The sequence below is a fragment of the Hypomesus nipponensis genome, chromosome 20 (genome assembly GCF_054491055.1).
Source record: "Hypomesus nipponensis isolate SF chromosome 20, ASM5449105v1, whole genome shotgun sequence".
NCBI classification, from domain to species: domain Eukaryota; kingdom Metazoa; phylum Chordata; class Actinopteri; order Osmeriformes; family Osmeridae; genus Hypomesus; species Hypomesus nipponensis.
Window position 1 is genome coordinate 6,128,985 of NC_140380.1, and position 22,353 is coordinate 6,151,337.

Genomic DNA, 22,353 nt, shown 5'->3' on the forward strand with positions numbered 1-22,353 from the left:
TTTTTGGTTCAAAGATATTATAGAACAAGCCTATCATGAAAATATAATCGATATTATTAACAGTTAAGTGTAGTTTGTGAAAAGCACAAAATAATTGTGGATGACAAACCTAAACCTTCCAATGCACAAACTAAGTTTATTCCAGCAGGCTACACACAGTCTGTTACAGAATATATGTTAGTGTACTGTACTTCAAATACAGACGAAGCATTTTTTGTGCATGTAGGGTTGTGGTTATTTGAAATGTCCTTTTGAGTTTTTTCCACAAACTGCACTTAATTGTTAATAATATCCATTGTATTTTCATGAAAGCTTGTTCTATAATATATTTGGATATGTATAACCAACTTACCATACAAAACAATAACTTATCATAACGTTTTGTTAGGCTACTTGTAACTTTTTTCTCAAATTGAAGGCGACTTTATATTTGATGTGGTAAAGCCTATATTATGTAAAATTATTCCCAATACAACCATTTAGGCTGTTTTTGCACAATACCCAATCAACTTGTGTTTTTATCTACATGGAGAAGCAATTTTTTTATTGTAATTTCATGCTATATTTAGATGTAGCTATATATTTTTTATATAAGGTAATTGCAGGCATATGGTAGTGAAGGCATCAGTGTCAATATTGCAACATTATCTGGGTGGGGCGGTGAACGGACTTTCATGAGGGTGGGACATGCGATGATAAAAAGCTGTCTTTAGCACTTCCTGGTCCACTTTAGAACACGCCATCAACGCAGCGGCGACATTATGTCCGTCAATGAATGGAAAATAAGATGTCAGAACGAGTGGAACATCACAGGCATATCTATGCCCGACTCCGTGGACTGGAAGTTCGTCTATGAAGCGAAACCACTCGGCAGAAATTTGTTGAAGAACCCGGCGCCTCACGGTAGTTGATACGTCACTCCCTTCTGTATTATGGCGATCCACCGTAGTGGAAGCAAAAGAATAAATGGAAGGACAGATTTATGGAGAGGTATCAGGCTGATGACGGTGGCAACCCGCCAAATATAATTCAGATCAATTGCAGTTGTAACGCTGGTTGTTGTGAACTTGGATACTGGGGGAAGTTAAATTGTTGCCACATAGCCCGAATCGCCTTTCTAAGCTTAACACAATCAGAGCAAAGTTACGACATTCATATTATGACTGTTGCAGGGATCTGAATTTGGTCAATACGCTAGTTGACATTCTTGCTCAAAATGTACTTTCACAGTACCATGGCGTTTCACAGTACTCATTACTACCACTAGGTTTACAACTCAATCCTATAGCCCACATACAAGAATGAGACAATTCACAGAAACGTTATCAATATTAATCTACGGTGCCTTTTACAATGTGTAGTGTACAGGTTAAAGTACACTACACATTGTAAACTATAGATTTCCCCCACCCAGGTGTGACTCATGACAGCCTGCCTCCTGAGCCTGAACTGACAGGCGTGCCCAGAGATGAACCTCCTCGTTCAGAGCCAGAAGGTGAGGCATCGTTTGGCATTCACATGTACTCATTTAGCAGACGCTCTTATCCAGAGCGACTTACAGTAAATACAGAGACATTCGACATACGTCATTTGGCATGGCGGGGAATCGATCCGGCAACCTTTTGATTACTAGCCCGACTCCCTCACCGCTCAGCCATCTGACTCCATTCAAATCATCAACAGAGAGTGTTCATGGAAGTTTTGAACATTTGACGGTGACACGTTGATTAACACTGAATGGCATTTGTGGTCCATTCCAATGACACTAGGTGACTACACTGGCTGGACCACCAGTGTAGAGGTCCTTCCCTATGACAACAGTGGCATACCACCAGGGGTTGTCGTTTGTTACATGCCTCAGTTCAGGTGAGTTAACGCTCAGCTACTACTTCTCCCAAGGTTTCTTCAATTTTTTCTCCCGTTGGGAGTTTTTCTGGGAGTTTTTCCTTGTCTTCCTTGAGGGTTTAAGTTGGTTGAGGGGCAGTTCTATGGGCGTATGTGAAGCCCTCTGTGACATGCTTGCGTGTAAAAAGGGCTATACAAATACATTTGATTTGATTTGATTTGATTTACTATCGTCGTTCAAATGAGCCACCCATCTCAGTCTATGCTTCACAGTGATCTTGGTATGCCTGTCCACAGTTGGTTTACCCTGGAGCAGAAAATTGACCTGAAGGCTGAAGGACTGTGGGATGAGCTGTTGGATGACCAGCCTGAGATCCTTATACAAGACAGGTGGGTTAGACAGGCAGCTATAAAGTGTAGATAAATACCAAAACCTTTTAACTTAATTAGACCCTTGGGGTTTATAATCATGCACAGCCACACACATCAACCTGGTCTCGCTTCCCAGTAGTATTTGCTATGGTGTTATGTACGGTCGGTGTATTATTTGGTGCAAAAATATGAAGGGCTAAAGCTAAAATGGGGTTGCTTAATTACACACATATGAAGCCTTTATGAAGTTGGGTTTCCCCATGCTGAATATGCAATTTTTTTAACATTCATAGCCTCGTTAAATTGGCATTACAGTTCTGCATGAGTTCAAAAACTAATTTAAAAAAAAAAGTGTTGAGTTCCTATTTCACTCCTTGACAAAACCACAAAATCCGGATTTTTTTCCACTTATTTGAGCTTTTTTCACTTTGATCTTGTAGGTATGAAGAAAGTCAGCTGCACGAGTCCATTTACCAGCTGCATGTGAAGTTGCTGGGAGGAGATGGTCAGACTGTTATCTCAGAACACACAGCCAGCCCCACAGAAGACCTCAGCACCTACTCTCACACCTGGAAAGAAGTATGCTTTAGTAGTAGTGTTTCACACTGACGTAAAATCACAAAAAATGGTGTCGTTCAGCCTATTTGTCCATTTGTATTGTGTGTTGTGTTTTGCTGATGTTACATGTTCTTAACTGTCTGCACCACCTTTGGATTTCATCACATTGTGTTTATAGTTGTTGTTGTTTATATTTTCGACCTGTTTTCTGTGTCTGTTTAGGTGTCGCATGTCTTTTCAGGGTATGGAAAGGGAGTGAGGTATGTCCACTTCCTGCACAGACTGAAGAATAAATACATGGTGGAGTTCTTCCCTACCTTGGTCACAGGCAGCTCAGTCATCGTCAAGCCTACCTAATCCAACAGCAACTGACTGTCTGATTAAAGTATGCACTGTCATGTTAGTACTGATTGTCAGCGAGGGTGGAAACATATCTTTTTAATTTGCAATATGATTTCTTGTCATTTTACTACTGAATGCATGTTTGAAAATAAAGAACAATTGCTGCACATGTTTTCATTCTGTAGACTTGATTGTTAGCGGCAATGCGCAAAAGCAAAGTTGCGGAAGGTAGTCGTATTTTATTACCACCAACAGAGGGGGTTATAGCAGTCACATTAACTGATATCTTTGATTACTCTTAGCAAAGTAATAGACTAGTGTCATTCCCTCAAAAAATTGCATTTATTACTTCAAGTTGACACAGCTGGAAAGTTAAACAATTCATATCACAAGAAAAACTCAGCACAAATGATACATATATTGTTGTGTTATTTTTAATTTAATGTGCAGTGTATGTCATGAATGAATGATTTCAGATAAGCATGACAAAAATCAGTCCTCTGCTCATGTAGCTAATTGGCTGGACCAATTGATTTTCTTACCCAGACATTCCATTGTAAATTCTCTAGCTTTCTCTGGCGAGTGCCCCTCGTTTATTTTGGACCAATGGTGATGTAGAATTTCGCAGTTGCGCAGTTCAGTGTGTGTACGATCACCCACATGGGATTCAGCATCTGTTCGGGAATATGAGTGAACGGGAACGTACGTCTGTGGGTCCAGTTGTATGTTGAGAAGGGTACAGTTTTAGTGGGGACTTGCTCAAGAGTGTTTTTTGAAATAATGTCAACTTCAGGGCGAGTTGATCCATAGGCGTCAAGGTAAGACCAGATAGATGTGAAGAAACACAGGTAGGCTACCTGCCAGCGGACAAGGCGCTTTAGAGGACCGTTATGTGTCAAATTGCATATACACACACACAACGTTTGGAGTTTGTCGGGAGTTCAAAAGTGTAAACGTAACATTTAAGATAGTATGCTTCATTTGAAAAGTAGCATACTTCTGTTTTGCGTCTCTAAGCAACTGTTGGGCATCCTTTAAACAACGTAAGAGGCTGACAGTTAGCCTACTGGATGAGTACTAATCACGCTGAACATGTAGTTTATTCAGTGCAGATGTTTCACTAGATTCATATAGATTTGGTTAAAAGTGTACCTCAGTTTTAAAGCCCTCTGTCCAAATACGAATGGCATTATCATAGGCTATTGGTTAATGGTTTTCATGGAATATTTCGTTTACCTTCTTCCAAATGTTATATTTTAATCAATTGCTTTGATTAGTCAATCAAATGAACCAAATGCGTCTATTAATGTATGTTTTAATTTCATTTAACTTACAATTCTTTCTCTACATGTAATGCGTGTGATACTTAGCTCTAACGACATGGTCATGTTGTTTAGGCCACACGTTACAATGATTTTTTATACATTTATACTCTGATTCTAAGTGTCATGAATAATATATTTAAAAAGCCTCTTAGCAGCGTGCAATTACATTTGTGTGTTTCAGCTGGAGATATAAAAGGTAGGCCCTATGTTGTTTTGTGCAATATTTCTGTGGTCCTCTCTCTTGGAGGGTTCTTTACACATACAGTAGGAGTTCTGGTTGACGGTTAAGCGGGGAAATAAAAAATAAAAATCTTGGTACAGAGCAACTGATTGTACAATGACCCAGCCCTCTCCTGTACCTGCCTGGCCACCGGCCTACCTGTCTGTCAGAGGTGTTGAGCTGTGAGCGATGAGGTGTTGACTGTACATTCATCCCCCTCAAATGCATTGTGTTAGATTACACACGTGCTATTGCAGGGCTCTCTCTTGTGTCAGTCTCTAGTGCCACTGCATAGAAGACTGGGTCAGACTAAAGAGAGTAAGAACTAAAGCTACCATTTTCCAAAGTTTCTACCTTTTTTGTATTTTTTATTCTTTCGATCTCAATCCAAAACAAACCGTCATGCATCCCCTTGGATAACAGATAAATAAAATCCTGTGCCATTTAGCAGGCCTCATCCAATGAACACCGTCTCACTCTAAAGCCCTCTTCTCACGGTCGACGGTATCAAAGATGCGATGGGCTTCGCCAGCTAAACCTAAGTCATCTATTACAAAAGCTTCCTGACACTCATCCCGAAATGTGACCCTCATATGTGTGTCAGCACAAGTAAACCAACGCTCCCTCATTGTATGCATGCATTGACACGTGCCTGCCTGATTGACAAAGGAGCAGAGGGAATGGATACAGTGCCATACCTTAGGTTTTTTTTTCTCTCACTGCCTTCGCTCAACCAGTAGGACTGCGTAGGCCACAGGACCCGACAGGACGCTGCCACTGTCGATCGGAGAACGGGGTTTTCGATCGAGTTTACGTGAATGTTAATTCATCGTTGGAGTGTACTCCCACCCGAAAGCTTCTTTTTTCCCCATGTGAGAGGAAATACAGTAACAGTTGCTGCTACCAACAGTTGGTATTATCAACTGCAATGCAAATGAAAACCAGTGATATATAAATATTGTGAACTGTGTCTGTGGGAAAACATATGGATTCCTGTGGCTTTGAACTTGAATGGTGGATGAACTTGGAATGATGCCTCAAGGCTTCAAAGCAATGCTTCCGGTTAGCTCAGAGGAGTGCCAGAGTGATTGGGAGGAGTCAGTGCAATGTGTTGCAGCACTCGCAAGTGCACTAATGGCCATTATAACATGGTGGTCTTACACAGCGTTCATTGGTGTGTGTGTGTGTGTGAGTGAGTGAGAGAGAGAGAGCGAGTGAGAGAGAGAGTGTGTGTAAGCTAGAGAGAGGCTGTTTTGTTTTCATTGACACACTCCTGTATAGCATTGTCAATGTAGACCTACTGGCTGCATCTGCGGTTTTTGTTGAACACTTTGTTGTTCTGACTGGGTCTAAAGAGTAGCCCTGAATTGAGAGTGGCTTGGAAAACAATAAAAGTCATGTACAGATCTGAGATGATACAACTAGACGTTTAGAAATACAGTTTTTTTTTGTTGTTGAAGGAAATACATGGCTACATGATTTCTTTCCATGTGGTGCTACTTTGGGCCTGTTTTACCCACGCCAAAGCCATTTTTTTTTTCTGTGTGAGATTGTTGTCCTTGCAAACTCTTCAAATTCTCTACAAATTCTCTCTGTCACATCAAACCCCCTTCACACTGTCTGCTTTATTATCTTTCGGGGGTCCCTTGATGTTATAAAAACTGAAGTCCAGCTTTATGGTTCGGTACGCGGCTATTCTGCCCAGTCACCGTTACCATTTCTTTGCAGTAATTGATCTAACCCTGCCCGTTTTTTTGTTGTTGTTGCTGCCTTTTTGTTTCAGTTGCAGTCCTGAATATTGCATAACTGGTGTCTCTCTCAGACTGTAGAACTGCACTGAAGTTGAGAATGCTGCTCCTTCTAGGATGACTGAAGCACCAGTGGCCGGGCCTGGGCCGGATTCTCACAGGAAATAGAAACCCCAGGATGCTGCTGTCTACTGGCTGTCAGTGGTTAGTCTCGCGACCTCTTTCTGTCCACCTCGCCTCCGGTTAGCCATTAACCTCCGAAAACACACGTGCAGAGTAAGAAGTGTGGCACGGCTTCGACGCGGAGAGAAGATGGCCAGAAAGAGATAGGGATAGACGGGTCTGAGCCATGCTAAGGCAGTGCCAGGTTACATGGCTGAACTGGAGTGGCGTCACCCACTAAAGAGTTTTGTCAAGGTTTTTCCGGGGGGGGGGGGGGGGGGTTAATTCAGTGATTTGCTCAGGGACGGCAGCTCTTTGGAGGGTGAGGCAAGGCTGGATGTCGAGTCTACGGAGGGGCTTCGTGTCACAGTCGCAAAGTGTGGTTACGGTCTGTCTGTCGACCTCCCTGTCTGTCTGTCTGTCTGACCATCTGTCTGTGCAGTCCGAGGGGGATTCATTTACACTCCTCTGGTTCCGGGACAGGTATACACAGCAGCGAGCCACAGTCCCCACTTTACTTATTAACGGGTAGGATCTCTTTCCTTTCATTCGTTTAACAGCAAACAGGCAGACTGTCTAACTGCCATGATTTGTGTGTAACTCGAACTTCTGTCATTACGCGGTAACCACGCCGTCGTTTTTGTTCGGGAAGATGAGTCTCCATTTTGCAGTGCCCCGTCGTTTGTCCCGAGCTCAAGTACTTTGAGGTCATCGGGGAGGTGTGTGTTCCGTGAGATCTTGAAAAGATTCGGATCGGAACGTGCCAGAAATGGTGTTGTCTTTGAGCCGGATGTGAGCTGGTTCAGAGAGCACAGTGGATTTGTTTTAGCCAGACTGGAGCCGTCATTCTTTAGGAAAACTCAAATGAATGGGGTATGCTGCCACCTGTGGCACCTGTTGTGTCAGGTTAGTGTTAGTAAGAGAGCCTGCAAAGAGATGACAGAGCTGGTACTTATTGTACAGTAAGTGGCTCTTGTAGTCTATACATTCAATTCTATATATATATATATTTTTAATATGTTTCTCAGATAATCAGTTGAGACACCTGCTCTACTTTTTTGTTGTTGTATTATTTTCGTTCATGTCTATAATGAATTATTTGCATCAACACAAACAGGTACTTAAGTGCCTTCAATCTTTAATAGTATCCTATCTCTCTTTCACTCTCAGTTTCTTTGTCTCACCGTCTTTTTCGGTCACGTATACCTGCTGGTTCTCAGAATCGCCTCTCTTCCTTGCCACTGTCTCTGTTCCTTCTCCCTGTTCTTTAACTGTCTCTTTCTGTCACCTGAACCTGATGGCTCTTTCAAGTAGCATTCTTTATTCACCGACTCTTCCTTTCTTTGTCTCCCTGTGTTTCTCTCTCACCTGAACCTGCTGGTTCGCAGACGTAGCTCTCACCTACCTGGAATTCCTTAGCACATGGCAGAGAAAGGCCATATATTAAACAGTGACAGGTGTTAACTCCCATTTTGCCCATGCCCGCTATCGGTGTAAGTTAATCTCAGGCAATCTCTTATCGGTGGCGCTGACGGACAGGAACGGTGTCGTCGTGGGTAACAGGAGAGGAGCTGTCGCCCCGAACACACAGCTCAGTGTCATGCCGCAGGTAGTCGAAGTGTCCAGAGCACCGACACCTCCAGTGGCACTGCCGGGGGGGGGGCGGCGGGGGGGGGGGGGCAGCCACCCTCTCGGACCACCCCAGGGTCCTAGCTGTAGAAGTAGACCCAAACGAGGAGACTGACAAGGGCTAAAGCAATAACATTTCAGTTGTGACATTTAAAAAAAATCGAAGACAAACACCAAGCTTCTTTTCAAGACACGCAAATATATAAAGCCAGTGATGCGGTGCAAGGACATCGTGCACGGAATATGACTGTTGTTCGTAGAGCAAAATATGTTTCTTTTTACGAAAATGAGATGTTCAGTTTCAACCCCTTTCAATGTAGGCCCCTTGCAGGAGGGAGCATCTGTCGAGCGGAGGGTCGAGGGGTTAGGATTAGGAGAAGTCATCTCGACATCTAAGGCTCTCCCCCTAAAAGGCCTAGCATGGTGCTGAGCTTCACCACAGTGTGTGAGAGATAAGCACGTTCTGCCACCCTGCCATAAACAGGACTCCATGGACTTCCATCATCTGTGATTTCCAACCAGGATTTCCTAGTAGGTGGGCCCAGGGGTCAAAGTTATATTTAGGGGGAAGCATTAATAATGCAGCCTGACGTAGCAGCTTCTTGATCAGCTAATGCTCATTTATAGGCTCCTATCACCTAAAGTTAGGCTGGAAAATAAATTCCCCAATTTATAGCCACAAAGCAAACAAATCTAATCAAATGTGATAAAATGTTAGAGAGTTGCCACAAAGCAAACAAATCTAATCAAATGTGAAGAAATGTTAGAGAGTTGCCCATGGAGTGACTGTTTACAATCACTGTGGGTCATGTTGAGTGTCCCCTCGCCTTTGGGAGTTTAGTTTCTTCCGAGAAATTCAAACAAACAAAAATTCAACCAGTTGGGAATTTGTGTGCACCTTTACTCACGTTTACTCACAAGGGGCTGATGGGCTCGGCCTCGCTCTGTTACCTGTGCGGCGTGGTCGAAGTGTGAGCAAGGGGTGGTTTTGTTGCTCCCGTGCCCCCCCCCCCCCCCCCCCCCCCCCCCCCAACAGTGAAAGAGGGCCCTCTGTCTGAGGCCGCCGTAACCATAGCAGACGTTGGAAAGTGAAATGCGATGCGGTGGCTCTTTGGGGCCACGTTTCTCAATCACAACCTCTTAATGAGCTGGCTGGAGCACTGGACAACATCAATGATGCAGCAGTCTGGTGTGTGTTACCGCCGGCAACACACCAACAAAAAAAAAGACGGTCTCATCTGTGCGGGGGCCTGGAGGAATGCCAGGCATTATTCTTTCTTCCTATCATGCACACTTAGCCACACTTTCACTTACACACACACACGCACGCACACACACTCATGTAGGATTTACTCGTGGGGTTGCGTGGCGCATCACCGTTCACCCGCGCGGCTTTTGACTACGCTTGGACTCACATTCGATGCGTATGACTTTCAAATGCGCTGCCTTTTACGCACTTCTGAGGCATGGGTGCTGTACATGCTATGGGGGGTAAGGGGAGTCAGGTGGCTGAGCGGTTAGGGAATCGGGCTAGTAATCAGAAGGTCGCTGGTTCGATTCCCTGCTGTGCCAAATGACGTTGTGTCCTTGGGCAAGGCACTTCACCCTACTTGCCTCGGGGGGAGTGTCCCTGTACTTCCTGTAAGTCGCTCTGGATAAGAGCGTCTGCTAAATGACCAAATGTAATGTACAGTAACCACCCCTTTCACCTTAGCAGTCGCGGCCCACCGTGGGAGAACGTTGTGTTTTCGAAGATCGAAATAGTACTTCTACACATTCTCACGATGAAAGGACTGTTGCAATCTTTGAAATGACCCAAAGGAAATCTTATTTGTGCTTTTTTATTGGGCCCCAGGCATGGGCTTGGTCCCGTCATGACTAATTGAACAGTAATAAGACCTTAAGTTCTCAATGAATAAGATATGGTGCCACACACACCACCCCAGGGTTAGCGGTTCAGGCTCGCTAGGGGGGTCATTGACACAGGTGACCCTATAGGTGGCCTTATCTTAGCCCCCCCCCCCCCCCGTCTCCTCCCCTCCTCAACACAGGAAGTGGAGGGGAGGAGTCCAAGGTCTGCAACCGTCCAAGGTTTGCAGCCGAGGAGGTTTGCATGTTTTCTCGCGCGTTCCTTTTTTTTTCCTCACATTTTTTTACGCAGTTTGTGTTGTGTGCTCACTCTCTCTCTCTTCCTCCGTCCCCGCCCTCCCTCTTTCCCATCCACCCTTCTGTCGCTCTGTCTGACTGGACTGTACATTTTATAGTTCCACTTGTTGCGTATTTATCTAAGATGCTGATGCAGTAACTGACTGATGATTGTGTCTAGACTGTTACACGATACAGGCAGGGTAAAACATGCGCTGGCACATCGACACATCTTTTTCTCTGGATCATTTTCATGTTTGTAACGAGAGAGCCGAATGGCGTAGTTCTTGTAAATTCCATTAGCAACTGACGTCTCCAACATGGCTACCAGGATGGCCTGCTGTATATTTCCTTTTTGTCTTATTCTCACGGAAGGTCCCTTGCATGATTCAAAAAGGCAGCAATCAAGGCTGAGTTATCTTCAATTCACTATCAGCTAGCCTAGGATGCAGCCTTGTGCAGCTCAGCCCAGCACAACGCGGGTGACCCTATCCGGGCCGCGTAGAAGATTCATAACCAAAGGCGAATGAGATTAACAGCGGAATGAACGTTGATCGAAAGAATCATTGTACCGTCAGAGCAGGTCAATGTTAGAAAACGGAAATATCCTCCAGGGTCGTTTCTATTCTAACACTCCCCCCCTCTCTCTCCTTCTGTGCCCCCCCCCCCCGCCCCCCTCCCTCAGGATAGTCCTCTGACACAGCTGGTTCAACGGGGACCCCAGACATGACCATTCTCCAGCAGAGTTTGGGACCCCTCTCCTCCTCCCCCTCTCTCATTTTCCTCCTACTCCTTCTGCCCCATCCGTGCGCGCCCTCCTCCCAACCCCAGGCGGTGCTGCGGGCGTCGCCCCCACCGGTTAACCAGACGGTCAACCAGACGGTCACCCAGACGGTCACCCAGACGGTTCCCCAGACGGTTAACCAGACGACCCAGGCGGTCGGCAACTCCAGCTTGTCGGGCAAGCGGACCTGCACGGACAAGGTGGTGTGCCGGCCGGGCATCCTGCTGCCGGTGTGGATGCCTCCCAACCCCCCTCTGGGAGAGCAGGCCGGGAGGGCCGTGGTGTACTTTGCCTGCCTCATGTACATGTTCCTGGGCGTGTCCATCATCGCCGACCGCTTCATGGCCGCCATCGAGGTCATCACCTCTCAGGTACGATCCCCCGTTATTCTCCCTCTCTCCTCTCCGTCGCCTCCCTCTGACGCGATTCCCCGCTTCCACCGCGATTCCGCTCACCAGCATGGGGGGGGGGGGGGTTTCCTCCGTGTCATTGCGGTTGTTAGGAGAAGGAGGTGACCATCACCAAACCAAACGGGGAGACGTCGGTGACCACGGTGAGGATCTGGAACGAGACCGTGTCCAACCTCACCCTCATGGCCCTGGGGTCCTCTGCACCCGAGATCTTGCTGTCTGTCATCGAGGTGATTGAACGAGGGCTAACCCTAACCCTACGAATGAAGGCATTGCCTTTTTTGGTCATCGTAGGTTGTAACGCGCTAACCCTTACCTTAGTCCTGACCTTTGTCCTCTGGTCGCCAGGTGTGTGGGCACAACTTCAACGCCGGGGACCTCGGTCCGGGCACCATCGTGGGCAGCGCCGCCTTCAACATGTTTGTGATCATCGGCATCTGCGTGTGGGTCATCCCCGACGGCGAGTCCCGGAAGATCAAGCACCTCCGCGTCTTCTTCATCACCGCCTTCTGGAGCATCTTCGCCTACATTTGGCTCTACCTCATCCTGGCCGTCATCTCCCCCGGAGTGGTAGAGGTGCGCGTGTGTTTGCGTGGCTGTTTTGCATGTGTCTGTTGGTGTGTCTGTTGGTGTGTCTGTTCCATGTGTATATTTGCGTGTCTATTTGCGTGTCTGTTCTGTGTGTCTGTTTGCGTGCGGAACAACACAGCGAGACGTCGTATGGTTTGACACGTGGGTTCGATGTTGTCAGTGCGTACGTTTACGTCGTGTTCATACCTCAGGTGTGGGAGGCTCTGATCACCCTCCTCTACTTCCCCGTGTGTGTCATCTTGGCGTGGATCGCCGACCGGCGCCTCCTCTTCTACAAGTACATGCACAAGCGTTACCGCGCCGACAAGAGACACGGCATCATCGTGGAGACGGAGGGCGACCTGGCTCCCAAGGGGCTGGACGTGATCATGGAGGGCAAGTTCTCCGACAGCGGCTCGAGTCCCGTCAACTCCTCGAGCGTGACGGTGTCCGTGCAGACGGGGAGGGAGCTGGAGCAGAACCGAGAAGAGGTAGGTGTGGAGATAAGAATGAGAGGGGTCCGATGCAAGGGGTCGAATGACTGAGCGGTTAGGGAATCGGGTTTTTAATCAGAACGTTGTCGGTTTGATTCCCGACCGTGCAAAATTACGATGTGTCCTTGGGCAAGGCACTTTGCCCGACTTGCCTCGGGGGGAATGTCCCTGTACTGGATAAGAGCATCTGCTAAATGACTAAATGTAAATGTAAGAATGAGAGGGGAATCGCATGGGAATCATCTCCCATATCACATTCCCACATTTTTTAGGAATGAGAAAACCTCTTAAAACCTGGAGAAAGTAGGTTTTTTTTCTCTTCCGTTAGGCAGCCAGAGGCGAAAACTTAAAAAAGGGCTGACGCCGTTTCTTTAATGTCGTTGTTTTGGCTCGATGCTCCAGGTGGTGCGCCTGCTGACGGACCTGAAGCAGAAGCATCCGGACAAAGACCTGGAGCAGCTGATTGAGATGGCCAACTACACGGCCCTGGTGCACCAGAGGAAGAGCCGAGCCTTCTACCGCATCCAGGCCACGCGCATGATGATCGGCGCCGGCAACGTCCTCAAGAAGCATGCCGCCCGCCGTACCGCCGCCGCCGAGGGGGGGCCCCAGGAGGTCGACGACCGGGCCACGTGTGCCCACGTGTCGTTTGAGCGTGCTCAGTACCAGTGCACGGAGAACTGCGTGACGCTGAGCTTGGGAGTGGTCTGCGAGGGGGGGACCGGGCAGAACACGTTCTGCGTGGATTACCGTACGGAGAACGGTTCCGCCAACGCCGGGGCCGACTTTGAGTTCAACGAGGGAACGCTGGTGTTCAAGCCTGGGGAGACCCGCAAAGAAATCAAGGTTAGGAAAGGGTGGAGAGAGGAGAGGAAGGATATTGCTGGCATCTGTAGCTGGCAAAAGGATAGCCCTTTTGAGTCCAAAAATAAATAAAAGTGTCTTTGATTTGGTGGGATGATTTCAGATTTATATTCGGATTATATTTCATCATATTTGTAGGATTAAAGTTGGCAATGTAAGTTGGAAGTCAAGTTTTTTTTTGTTCGGTCACATAAGTGTGGTGTGTCCTGCGATCCCTAGGTGGGCATTTTGGATGACGACGTCTTCGAAGAGGACGAGCACTTCTTTGTGCGTCTGCAGAACCTCCGGCTGGACGAGGGCGGCAGCGAGGTCGGGGCAGGGACGCCCCCGCGGGGCCGCTTGGTGGAGCCGCTGCTCGCCACGGTGACCATCCTGGACGACGACCACGCGGGCATCTTCACGTTCAGCCAGCGCGTGCTGCGCGTGAGCGAGAGCCAGGGCGTCGTCGTGGTGACGGTGGCGAGGAACTCGGGCTCGCGGGGCACCGTGGTCGTGCCGTACCATACCGAGGACGGCAGTGCCCGCGCCGCCGTCGACTACGAGGAGACCAAGGGGGAGCTGGAGTTCACCAACGAACAGACGAGGTGAGTTGAAACAGCCGAAGGGGAGAGTCTTCAGGGCTTTTTGGCATCGATGAGTGCACACTCTCAAGATATGTATAAGATAATTTAGTGGTTGATAGTAAGTTGGCAATTTTGGTGGTCTATGTTTATGTGTATTCTCAAGGGATATAAACACAGTGTAAGTCTTGTAACTGTACTTGAGTTTGTTATATTTACAGTGTTGTGGTAGCCTACTAAATGGACTATGTGGTAATGGGAAGTGAAGCCCTGAATCCTGTTGTGGGGTTTTAATGGGTTGTCAGCAACTCACACAGTCTCAATCATCTGCTATTAGATTATGACATCAAATTATAATCTCAGCCTTTATCAAGATCGGGAACTGTTTGCTATCTTTGGCAAACAGTTCCCAGTAAATCAATTTCCCAGTAAATGTTCAGCCAAAGTGTGTAGACTGTATCTATATCCAGCCGGTAAAGTAAAAGCCATGACATAGCAAATCATGCCGGAACAAGGTACCTAGCTGGTACAGTAATGTGGGATTCAGACAGGCCTGAAAGCTGCCATTGATTGGAGCTACTGCACTTAACAACACAACGGTCCATTACAGTAACCAGTACACTATCCACAGAAAAACAAGTAGATAGACACCAAACTATAGCAAGGGTTTTATTGATTTGCATCATAATAAGTTTGCATGGACACACTGTGTTTGTACAACATGTGTGTTTGTGTGTGTGTGTGTGTGTGTGTGCGATTGAATCCTTATTTAACCTTCATATGTAATTTTCTGTAGATAACAGGCTGTTTGTGAACAATTCTGAGTTGATTCATACAGTGTGTGTGTGTGTGTGTGTCTGTGTGTGTGTGTGTGTGAATATCTGTGTGTGCTTGTATGTTTGTGTCTCAACAGTCAGACCCTCCAGGTGCGCATTGTGAATGTTGAGGAGTACGAGAAGCAGGAGCATTTCTTCGTCGTACTAGAAGATCCCAAGTGGCTAAAGAGAGGAATCTCAGGTCACTGTTTGTCCTGTACACGGTTGTGGTTTGAGTGTTTGTATTTGATTATCTGTCGATTTTGCAAGGCGTTCTCCTTTCACAAATGTTGTGGTTAGTTATAATTCAAGTTAACCTGTGTCTCATTTCCCACAGCCCTACTGCTCAACCAGGGTAAGTCGCAGCGATAACTCGCACGCTAGACATTGCACAACCTCTGACACAGGAAGAATTCCCATACTTTAATGTTTTAAGGTACTGATCTATACCTCTCTCTTCCGAAACAGGCAAACCCAGTCCAGAGGAGGAAGAAGCAAGGAAGATCTCTGAGATGGGCAAGCCCATCCTGGGGGAACACAGCAGACTGGAGGTTATTATCGAGGAGTCCTATGAGTTCAAGGTGTGTGTGACGTGAAAGGTACTGGGTTTGCGTGGGTGGGGGCAGGGGCGGGAGAGAACCGGCATGCAGGCATCTGTGCTTGTGTATTCGAGAGTGAAAGAGAGAGAGAGAGAGCGAGAGAGAGAGCGAGCGAGAGAGAGAGAGAGAGAGAGAGACAGAGAGAGAGACAGAGAGAGAGAGAGAGAGAGAGAGAGAGAGAGAGAGAGAGAGAGAGAGAGAGAGAGAGAGAGAGAGAGAGAGAGAGAGAGAGAGAGAGACGGGGGGGAGAGAGAGTGAGTGAGAGCGAGAGAAGTGAACATAAGTGTGGTACTAACTCTCCCCCCTGGATGCCCTCCTACTCCCATCAGATTCGACAAGGAATGACTCCTAATGGCATTCTAAACCCGGTACAGTAGCTATTAGCGCTGCATGCAGTGTGTTCTGGTCCTCTGAGAGGTTCACCGCTCCTTCTAACCTCTCTCACACGTTTATAAGATCCTTCTTATTTCCCGGAAAATATGAAAAGATACTATACTACTACTATATACTGTGTATTTTCGACATGTATGATATTTAATGACATTTCCTGAAATGGTCCTGTGATCAAGGTGTAACTTGATTGACGTGTCCTCTTCTCCGTACCCTTCCTGATATCCTTTTAAACTTAACGGATATCTGCATGTGTCTGTGTGAAATCTTGACACTGTAAACTGTTTCCCAACGATGTCCCTGAGCTTCCTCCGGGTCTCGTATCTGACCTGGATATTGTGCCATGATAGAACACAGTGGACAAGCTCCTGAGAGACACCAACCTGGCCTTGGTGGTTGGCACTCACACCTGGAGAGAGCAGTTCATCGACGCCGTCACCGTCAGTGCAGGTCATTCAAAACTTGTTTCCCTCAAATAAGTTCTCCGATACTTAAAAAAAAGTTAAATCTTAAAGAATTAGGATAATACTTTTAATAATTTAAATCTAATTAGAGAAAAAATACTATTACGGAAATTGTTGAACATTTACGGGTGACTATTTAATTTAACCCCCACTACCGTTTAATCCTTGCAGGTGATGGGGATGAAGAGGGGCAAGAACAACGAACGCCCAACTGCTTTGACTACTTTATTCACATTGTGACAGTATTCTGGAAGATTCTTTTCGCCTGTGTTCCACCGACGGAATACTGGAACGGCTGGGCCTGCTTCATAGTGTCCATTTCCGCCATTGGCCTTCTGACAGCCGTCATCGGGGACCTGGCCTCCCACTTTGGCTGCACTGTGGGACTGAGGGACACTGTCACAGCTGTGGTGTTTGTGGCTTTGGGCACCTCCATCCCTGGTAAGTGTGTATTTGCGTCTGTTCGTATTATTTGTGTCCTCCATTTCTCAGCTGTCTTCAAGCCAATATCCCACAAACTCCTCACCCGGATTGTATTTTTTTCTCCCTCACAGACACCTTTGCTAGTAAAGTCGCTGCCACTCAGGACCAGTACGCCGACGCGTCGGTGGGGAACGTGACAGGAAGCAACGCAGTCAACGTGTTTCTGGGAATCGGAGTCGCCTGGTCCGTGGCGGCCATATACTGGGAGGTCAAAGGGGAAGTCTTCCGCGTGGATCCCGGATCTCTCGCTTTCTCCGTCACGCTGTTCACCATCTTTGCCTTCATCAGCATGGGGGTGCTCATGTTGCGACGGAGGCCATCGGTAGGGGGTGAGCTGGGAGGCCCGCGGATCACCAAGGTGCTGACCACCATGTTTTTTTTCAGCCTCTGGTTTCTCTACATCCTCTTCGCCAGTCTGGAGGCCTACTGCCATGTTAAGGGCTTCTGAGAGACGATTGGTGGACGAGGATTTATTGTGAAACACACGTGCACACGCAAACATGAACAGGCATACATTATACTCGCATGGTACATATCCCTCACCGAAGAAACGTCTTTAATGCACGAGCACGCAAATGTTCGCACACCATCGGCAACATGTTACGAAAGGTAACATGTACCCCGCCGAGAGGTAATACTTTTTCCTTTGTTGATGAACGAGGAGACGAGAGGAACAACGACATGGGAACGGTTGAAAGAAATGACAGAACAGCTCACCGAGACGACCACGTGAACACTGATCGTGTGAACACAGTTCTCAGTATCTGGGTCTAAGTCTGGCCTAGAGGGAGCTTGGATCACTTAGCTAAAGGTTAAGTTTTCAACAAGATGTAAGTCACTGACTTAGAATTTAGAATGGTGCATGACTACCTGGGAATTTGAAAATGTGTCTCCATATTTAAAAAGACCTAAGGCTGATTTGCTGGGGGTTGAAGTATAAATGCTTTCGCACGATGATGGGACTGTTGCATTCACCCAGATAAACATTGTGAACTACAGCCTCCTCTTTCACAAGGGCCCCTCAACAGCTTTTGTATAATAGTTTTTCCTTTGAAATAATTGTATATTTACAATGTAATGTGACAAGAGGCATAGGTACTATAACCTCACATGTTAAACTGGAGCTCAATACTGACACTTGTAACACCATTCCCAAAACCACTATACATGATGATGCATGCAAAATACTCATGCATTTCTTGAGAAGTTGTTACATGCAAAGGTAATACTGTAATGTAGGTAGGAGATATAACTGGATATCTGCCATTTAGAGTGACCACTGTGTGAAGGAGAGGATTCATCCAGCACAACATGAAGACTTATCCATTTATGTATTTATTGTGTCGTTTAATGTATGTATATCTGAATGTCACAGCTTTTGTTAGCTAAATAATATTGAAATGTATCAGTTATTGCAATTATACTGAAATTGCATCACTGTAAATGTCTCGGCTTGTTTAATTCATTAGACGAATCTCAAAGTGCACCAATAGCTACCTTTATTTGAACAGTGCGCGCAGTCTACATTTATGATGGACGTAAGAACGCACCTGTGCTATTTATGCTGTTTCGGGCTGTTTGCCAATAGAAACCAATGGAATTTCACTATTACTGAAGCCCCTCCTCCATGAAACCGAAAGATATGAGCTCTCCGGTTGGCTGGTGCAGGTTGGCGGTACTTCCTCTTGGTTTTCTGAAAAACGTGCTACTGACCCGAATGAACAGCTAGGCCGAAAAGGGAAAGGGGGGATCGTGGAAAATGTAAGCACTTTACCAAGTTTTTATTAGAATTGAGCAAAAAGCCGTAATTCACCTGCAGGTAAAGGAGATTCATTCATTTTTAAAAATAATTTCGCTTTCTCGTTACAGTGCTTGCAGCGGGCGACGGCGGACGCCAACCGGAAAAAGATTCATTCACTCGCGGAACCAAGGCGCCTACATTAGCTAGCCTAGCTAGCAAGTCTATCGGAAAGTGAGTAGCTAGCCACGGCTACCGTTGTTTATCGTGTACCAAAAATGTTTTCAAATTTCACTAAAGTCTATAAGAACATGAATAGAACATGTTTTCAACAAGCCCACAGTCGAGTCTTACATAATTATTGTTACGGTGTTATTTCTCTTGATGTGTAATGGTCGAACAAAGGGTAACGTTATCTAGCATAGAAGGCAATGCGGCCTTGTCACTGTTATTAGCCCACGCGCACAAGCCAGTTGGTGTCTTGGCTTTCTATGTTGCATGTTTCCCTGGTTTGCAAAGCATGAATGTATTATCTATACGTTACCAGACATGCAGTCACATTAGTGCTCAACGATTGCTCGTTACAGTAGTGTATGCGTTCAATATAAGTAAGTTTATATTGAATGTTGAACTTAAGAACCGAAGTGCGGTCTTATCTCTGAATGAATGCATCAGATGATAAAGTTAGTCCTGATTAGTTTATACAGGGCAGACCAAATGTTTCAATATGTTTCCCCTTACCCGGTCAAGGTTTCAAGATGTCATACTCGTCGTCAAGAGGTTCCTCTCGCAACACCGACTGCAAGGTGTATGTGGGTGACTTGGGCAACGGTGCCGCCAAGGGCGAGCTTGAGAGAGCCTTCAGTTACTATGGACCACTGCGCAGCGTCTGGGTTGCTAGAAACCCACCCGGCTTTGCCTTTGTCGAATATGAAGATACCAGGGATGCAGAGGATGCCGTAAAGGGCATGGATGGAAAGTGAGTGAGCATGGCTTACATGGCTCCATTAATGAGTGGATGCTGTGATTTGTATGGCTGTCCTTGACGAACGCTCCACTTAAACCTTTCACCCAACTTTGTGTCTATTCTTCAGAGTTCTCTGCGGGGCCCGCATAAGAGTGGAATTGTCCACGGGCATGTCTCGCAAGTCACGCTACGGTCGCCCCAGTCGCAGGAACTTCGACCCCAACGACCGCTGCTACCAGTGCGGAGAGAGTGGGCACTATGCATACGATTGCTATCGCTTTAGCAAGAGGGGAGGAGGCCGTCGTAGCAGGTACAGCATTCGTCTTTCAGACTTCTTATTGGAAGGATCACACATGACAGACTACCCGTGACTGCTAGTCCATACCCATGCAATGGTAACTGAATCCGACTTGTTTTGCTTTTTAAGGTCTCGCTCACGGTCTCGGTCTCGCTCACGGTCTCGGGGAAGGCGTTACAGGTCACGTAGCAGAAGCAATGATCGGTGAGTGCTACTGTGTTTTTTAACTTTTTTTTTCTTTTCTCATTGTAAAATTGAACAGTAGACTCAATAAATGATGTCCCATCTAGCACACTGTCTTATTAATACTTCATTCATACTTAACTGCCAGACTGGCCCTTCATTCTGATTGCTGTATCAAACATTTGTATTTATTTATTTTTATCAGGAGACATCGATCCCCGTCTTATTCAAAGCGCAGAAGCAGGTGAGATTTACAAATCCATTTATTGTGGGAACCCTCAGAGACCTTTTCTGGCACAATGGTAGTAGAAAATAGTTTTCTCTCATTCTTTCATAATGTTAAAAGGTATAGTCGTCATTTTCTCGTGAAGCTGAACCACTCTGGTTTGGTATAAAACACTAGTGTTCGACGCAGATGATGTAAGGCCAGTCTCTATACTTATGCCAGCTTTGTATTTTACATTTTTTTAATAATGTGGCTGTTTGCCCTGCAGGTCTGCTTCCCCAGCACGCTCCAAGTCCAGAAGTCCAGTGCGCAGGTCCAGGACTCCAGTGCGTCGGTCCAGGACTCCAGTGCGTCGGTCCAGGACACCTGTGCGTCGGTCCAGGACTCCAGTGCGTCGGTCCAGGACTCCAGTGCGCAGAGCAAGGTGAGTCTTTCCCATTTACTGATGAACCATTGATTCAGTAAAAAAATGAATCAGAATCATCTTTATTCGCCAAGTAAGTTTGCACAAACAAGGAATTTACTATGACAGGAAGGTGCATTCCTGCCACAGTAAATTCCTTGTTTGTGTGAACTTGCATGGCGAAAAAAACTATTTCTGATTTTTGAAATGAAGATTGATTGTATATGTTGATGGTAGATTGCAATGAAGACGGTTGTTGAAGTTCAGCGATCACATCACTGTCCCTTCTCTGCAGTCGCTCGCGCTCTCGTTCCCGGTCAGTTTCTCGTCCCCGGGCCCGCAACGTCTCCCATTCTCGTTCCAGGTCCAGATCCCGTTCCGCTACCCCCAAGAAAGACAGGTGAGCCCACAACTCTGGACGTTTCTCGTGGTATTGCCCTGTGGCATGAAAATCCGGTTTCAAACGCGGATTAGTGCTGATGCCCGTTTTAGAAATGCTCTTGTGTTCTATAGACTATTCAATGCTGTTTCAAGACCTGCTACAAAGGGTTTCGTTACCCGTGCTTTTAAAAATGTACATTTTTGAATGAGAGGAGTAGCTTAACTTGACCCAGTCTGTAGGAATGGTCACCACTCTGCCTTTACAGTAGGATGGGATACTGATGATCTCTTTTTTTTTTTTTGTACCAGTCGTTCCAGGTCAGCCAGTCCAAGGAAAAGCCCAACACCTGATGCTGACTGACCCTTGGGGAACTGCGGCACTGAGCCCTCTCCTTGGCCCCCTTACCCCATTTGCCTCAGGGCTTGAAGCCATTTTACACCGGTTCATGTTTTAGGTTTTGTTTTCTCCCCATTTTATTTAATTTATCCCTTGGTTTGTCATCTGGCTTTACAGCTCTTATTTGGTCTGTACATTATGGTATTCCACATTTTCATTTTGCCATGGTCATTTTAATTCTGTTCACAGGGGATATTTTTTTTTCTTTATATTTTTGCATTCGTTAAAAAAAGACAGTGGCCAGTGTCACAGCTTTTTAAAAGCTGTGTGCTGAATGAAGGTGTCTACAGTAGGGTTCATTGAAGTGTACGCATCGCTGTACTAAAGAATGATTAGGGTTTTATTTTTATTTTTTCAATGTAAATGGCTATCTTTTTAATAAAATGAATCTTTACACATTGTAGTAATCTGATTCATATGCTGTCTGTTCATTTCTAGTGATGTTGAGATCATGTATCATGAGTTGGATGTAATCTTTAAATGAAATAAATGTAATTGTGTGTTAAATTTGGACTAGGTGAATTTTATAATCCGTACAGTTTGTCACATTTTAAACTTAATTCGGAGAGATGACGGTTACTTTTTAAGCATTTCGGTTTGATTCCATGACCTTTTTGTTTGATTGTCCGTGGCATTGTTTATTTGAAGTTCTATTTCTACAGTATTTTGCATTGTAACTGCATTTCAGGAATAAAAAGGCTGCCTCACAGTAGAAACACCTGTATACATTTTAATATACGGCCTATAATTCCTCGGTCTATTATTCAGCACATATGAATTATTGTATTGAGTAGGTAGCGTTTTGTCAGCTTTCCATAACGCAAGAGCCAGCCTTCTTGGTAACTGACGTTCGTCTCATCCAATCACCAACAAGAGAACTTTCTCGGGTAAGTTTGATTCGTCTGTTGGGGGGAATTGACACATCGGTTTCACCAATGCTATTCATTGCTGGCTCAATTTCTCATTTCGGCATTTTGCGTT

The 22,353-nt window shown here is 46.0% G+C and overlaps 3 protein-coding genes across 5 annotated transcripts; all 3 read left to right on the top strand.

The window, feature by feature from the left end:
- The first annotated feature begins 541 nt into the window (after window positions 1-541).
- nccrp1 (P1, F-box associated domain containing) lies at window positions 542-3,284 on the top strand. Its single transcript, XM_084683790.1, has 6 exons — window positions 542-903; window positions 1,415-1,495; window positions 1,770-1,866; window positions 2,143-2,235; window positions 2,658-2,796; window positions 2,998-3,284. The coding sequence occupies exons 1-6, from the start codon at window positions 762-764 to the stop codon at window positions 3,130-3,132; spliced, it is 687 nt and encodes a 228-aa protein (XP_084539916.1). The 5' UTR covers window positions 542-761; the 3' UTR covers window positions 3,133-3,284.
- Window positions 3,285-3,640: 356 nt separating this feature from the next.
- Window positions 3,641-17,805, top strand: slc8a2a (solute carrier family 8 member 2a). Of its 3 annotated transcripts, none has more exons than XM_084683576.1 (14): window positions 3,641-3,935; window positions 11,032-11,501; window positions 11,633-11,770; window positions 11,889-12,116; window positions 12,323-12,601; window positions 13,007-13,450; window positions 13,688-14,052; window positions 14,942-15,045; window positions 15,181-15,198; window positions 15,312-15,424; window positions 15,772-15,810; window positions 16,183-16,282; window positions 16,468-16,737; window positions 16,851-17,805. In XM_084683576.1, the coding sequence occupies exons 2-14, from the start codon at window positions 11,073-11,075 to the stop codon at window positions 17,225-17,227; spliced, it is 2,904 nt and encodes a 967-aa protein (XP_084539702.1). In that variant the 5' UTR covers window positions 3,641-3,935; window positions 11,032-11,072; the 3' UTR covers window positions 17,228-17,805. The 3 variants fall into 3 exon arrangements, with proteins under 3 accessions (XP_084539702.1, XP_084539704.1, XP_084539703.1); XM_084683577.1 differs by lacking the exon at window positions 3,641-3,935 and adding an exon at window positions 6,513-6,614; XM_084683578.1 differs by lacking the exon at window positions 15,772-15,810 and having other exon boundaries at window positions 3,643-3,935.
- Window positions 17,806-18,395: 590 nt separating this feature from the next.
- srsf7a (serine and arginine rich splicing factor 7a) lies at window positions 18,396-22,096 on the top strand. Its single transcript, XM_084683579.1, has 9 exons — window positions 18,396-18,540; window positions 18,649-18,751; window positions 19,268-19,496; window positions 19,612-19,794; window positions 19,912-19,986; window positions 20,171-20,209; window positions 20,460-20,615; window positions 20,890-20,994; window positions 21,285-22,096. Exons 3-9 carry the CDS (start codon window positions 19,276-19,278, stop codon window positions 21,334-21,336), a joined length of 831 nt encoding a protein of 276 aa, XP_084539705.1. The 5' UTR covers window positions 18,396-18,540; window positions 18,649-18,751; window positions 19,268-19,275; the 3' UTR covers window positions 21,337-22,096.
- The last annotated feature ends 257 nt before the right edge of the window (window positions 22,097-22,353 follow it).

What these genes read in the sequence shown, in the direction of transcription:
- slc8a2a (XM_084683576.1), top strand. Translation starts at nt 11,073, where the DNA reads ATGACCATTCTCCAGCAGAGTTTGGGACCCCTCTCCTCCTCCCCCTCT. An exon ending in TCTTGCTGTCTGTCATCGAG is followed by an intron (nt 11,771 to 11,888) that starts GTGATTGAACGA and finishes TCTGGTCGCCAG; the next exon opens with GTGTGTGGGCACAACTTCAA. An exon ending in TTTGGGCACCTCCATCCCTG is followed by an intron (nt 16,738 to 16,850) that starts GTAAGTGTGTAT and finishes TCTCCCTCACAG; the next exon opens with ACACCTTTGCTAGTAAAGTC.
- nccrp1 (XM_084683790.1), top strand. Translation starts at nt 762, where the DNA reads ATGTCCGTCAATGAATGGAAAATAAGATGTCAGAACGAGTGGAACATC. An exon ending in TGTTACATGCCTCAGTTCAG is followed by an intron (nt 1,867 to 2,142) that starts GTGAGTTAACGC and finishes GCCTGTCCACAG; the next exon opens with TTGGTTTACCCTGGAGCAGA. An exon ending in ACTCTCACACCTGGAAAGAA is followed by an intron (nt 2,797 to 2,997) that starts GTATGCTTTAGT and finishes GTGTCTGTTTAG; the next exon opens with GTGTCGCATGTCTTTTCAGG.
- srsf7a (XM_084683579.1), top strand. Translation starts at nt 19,276, where the DNA reads ATGTCATACTCGTCGTCAAGAGGTTCCTCTCGCAACACCGACTGCAAG. An exon ending in CGTAGCAGAAGCAATGATCG is followed by an intron (nt 19,987 to 20,170) that starts GTGAGTGCTACT and finishes TATTTTTATCAG; the next exon opens with GAGACATCGATCCCCGTCTT. An exon ending in ACTCCAGTGCGCAGAGCAAG is followed by an intron (nt 20,616 to 20,889) that starts GTGAGTCTTTCC and finishes CCTTCTCTGCAG; the next exon opens with TCGCTCGCGCTCTCGTTCCC.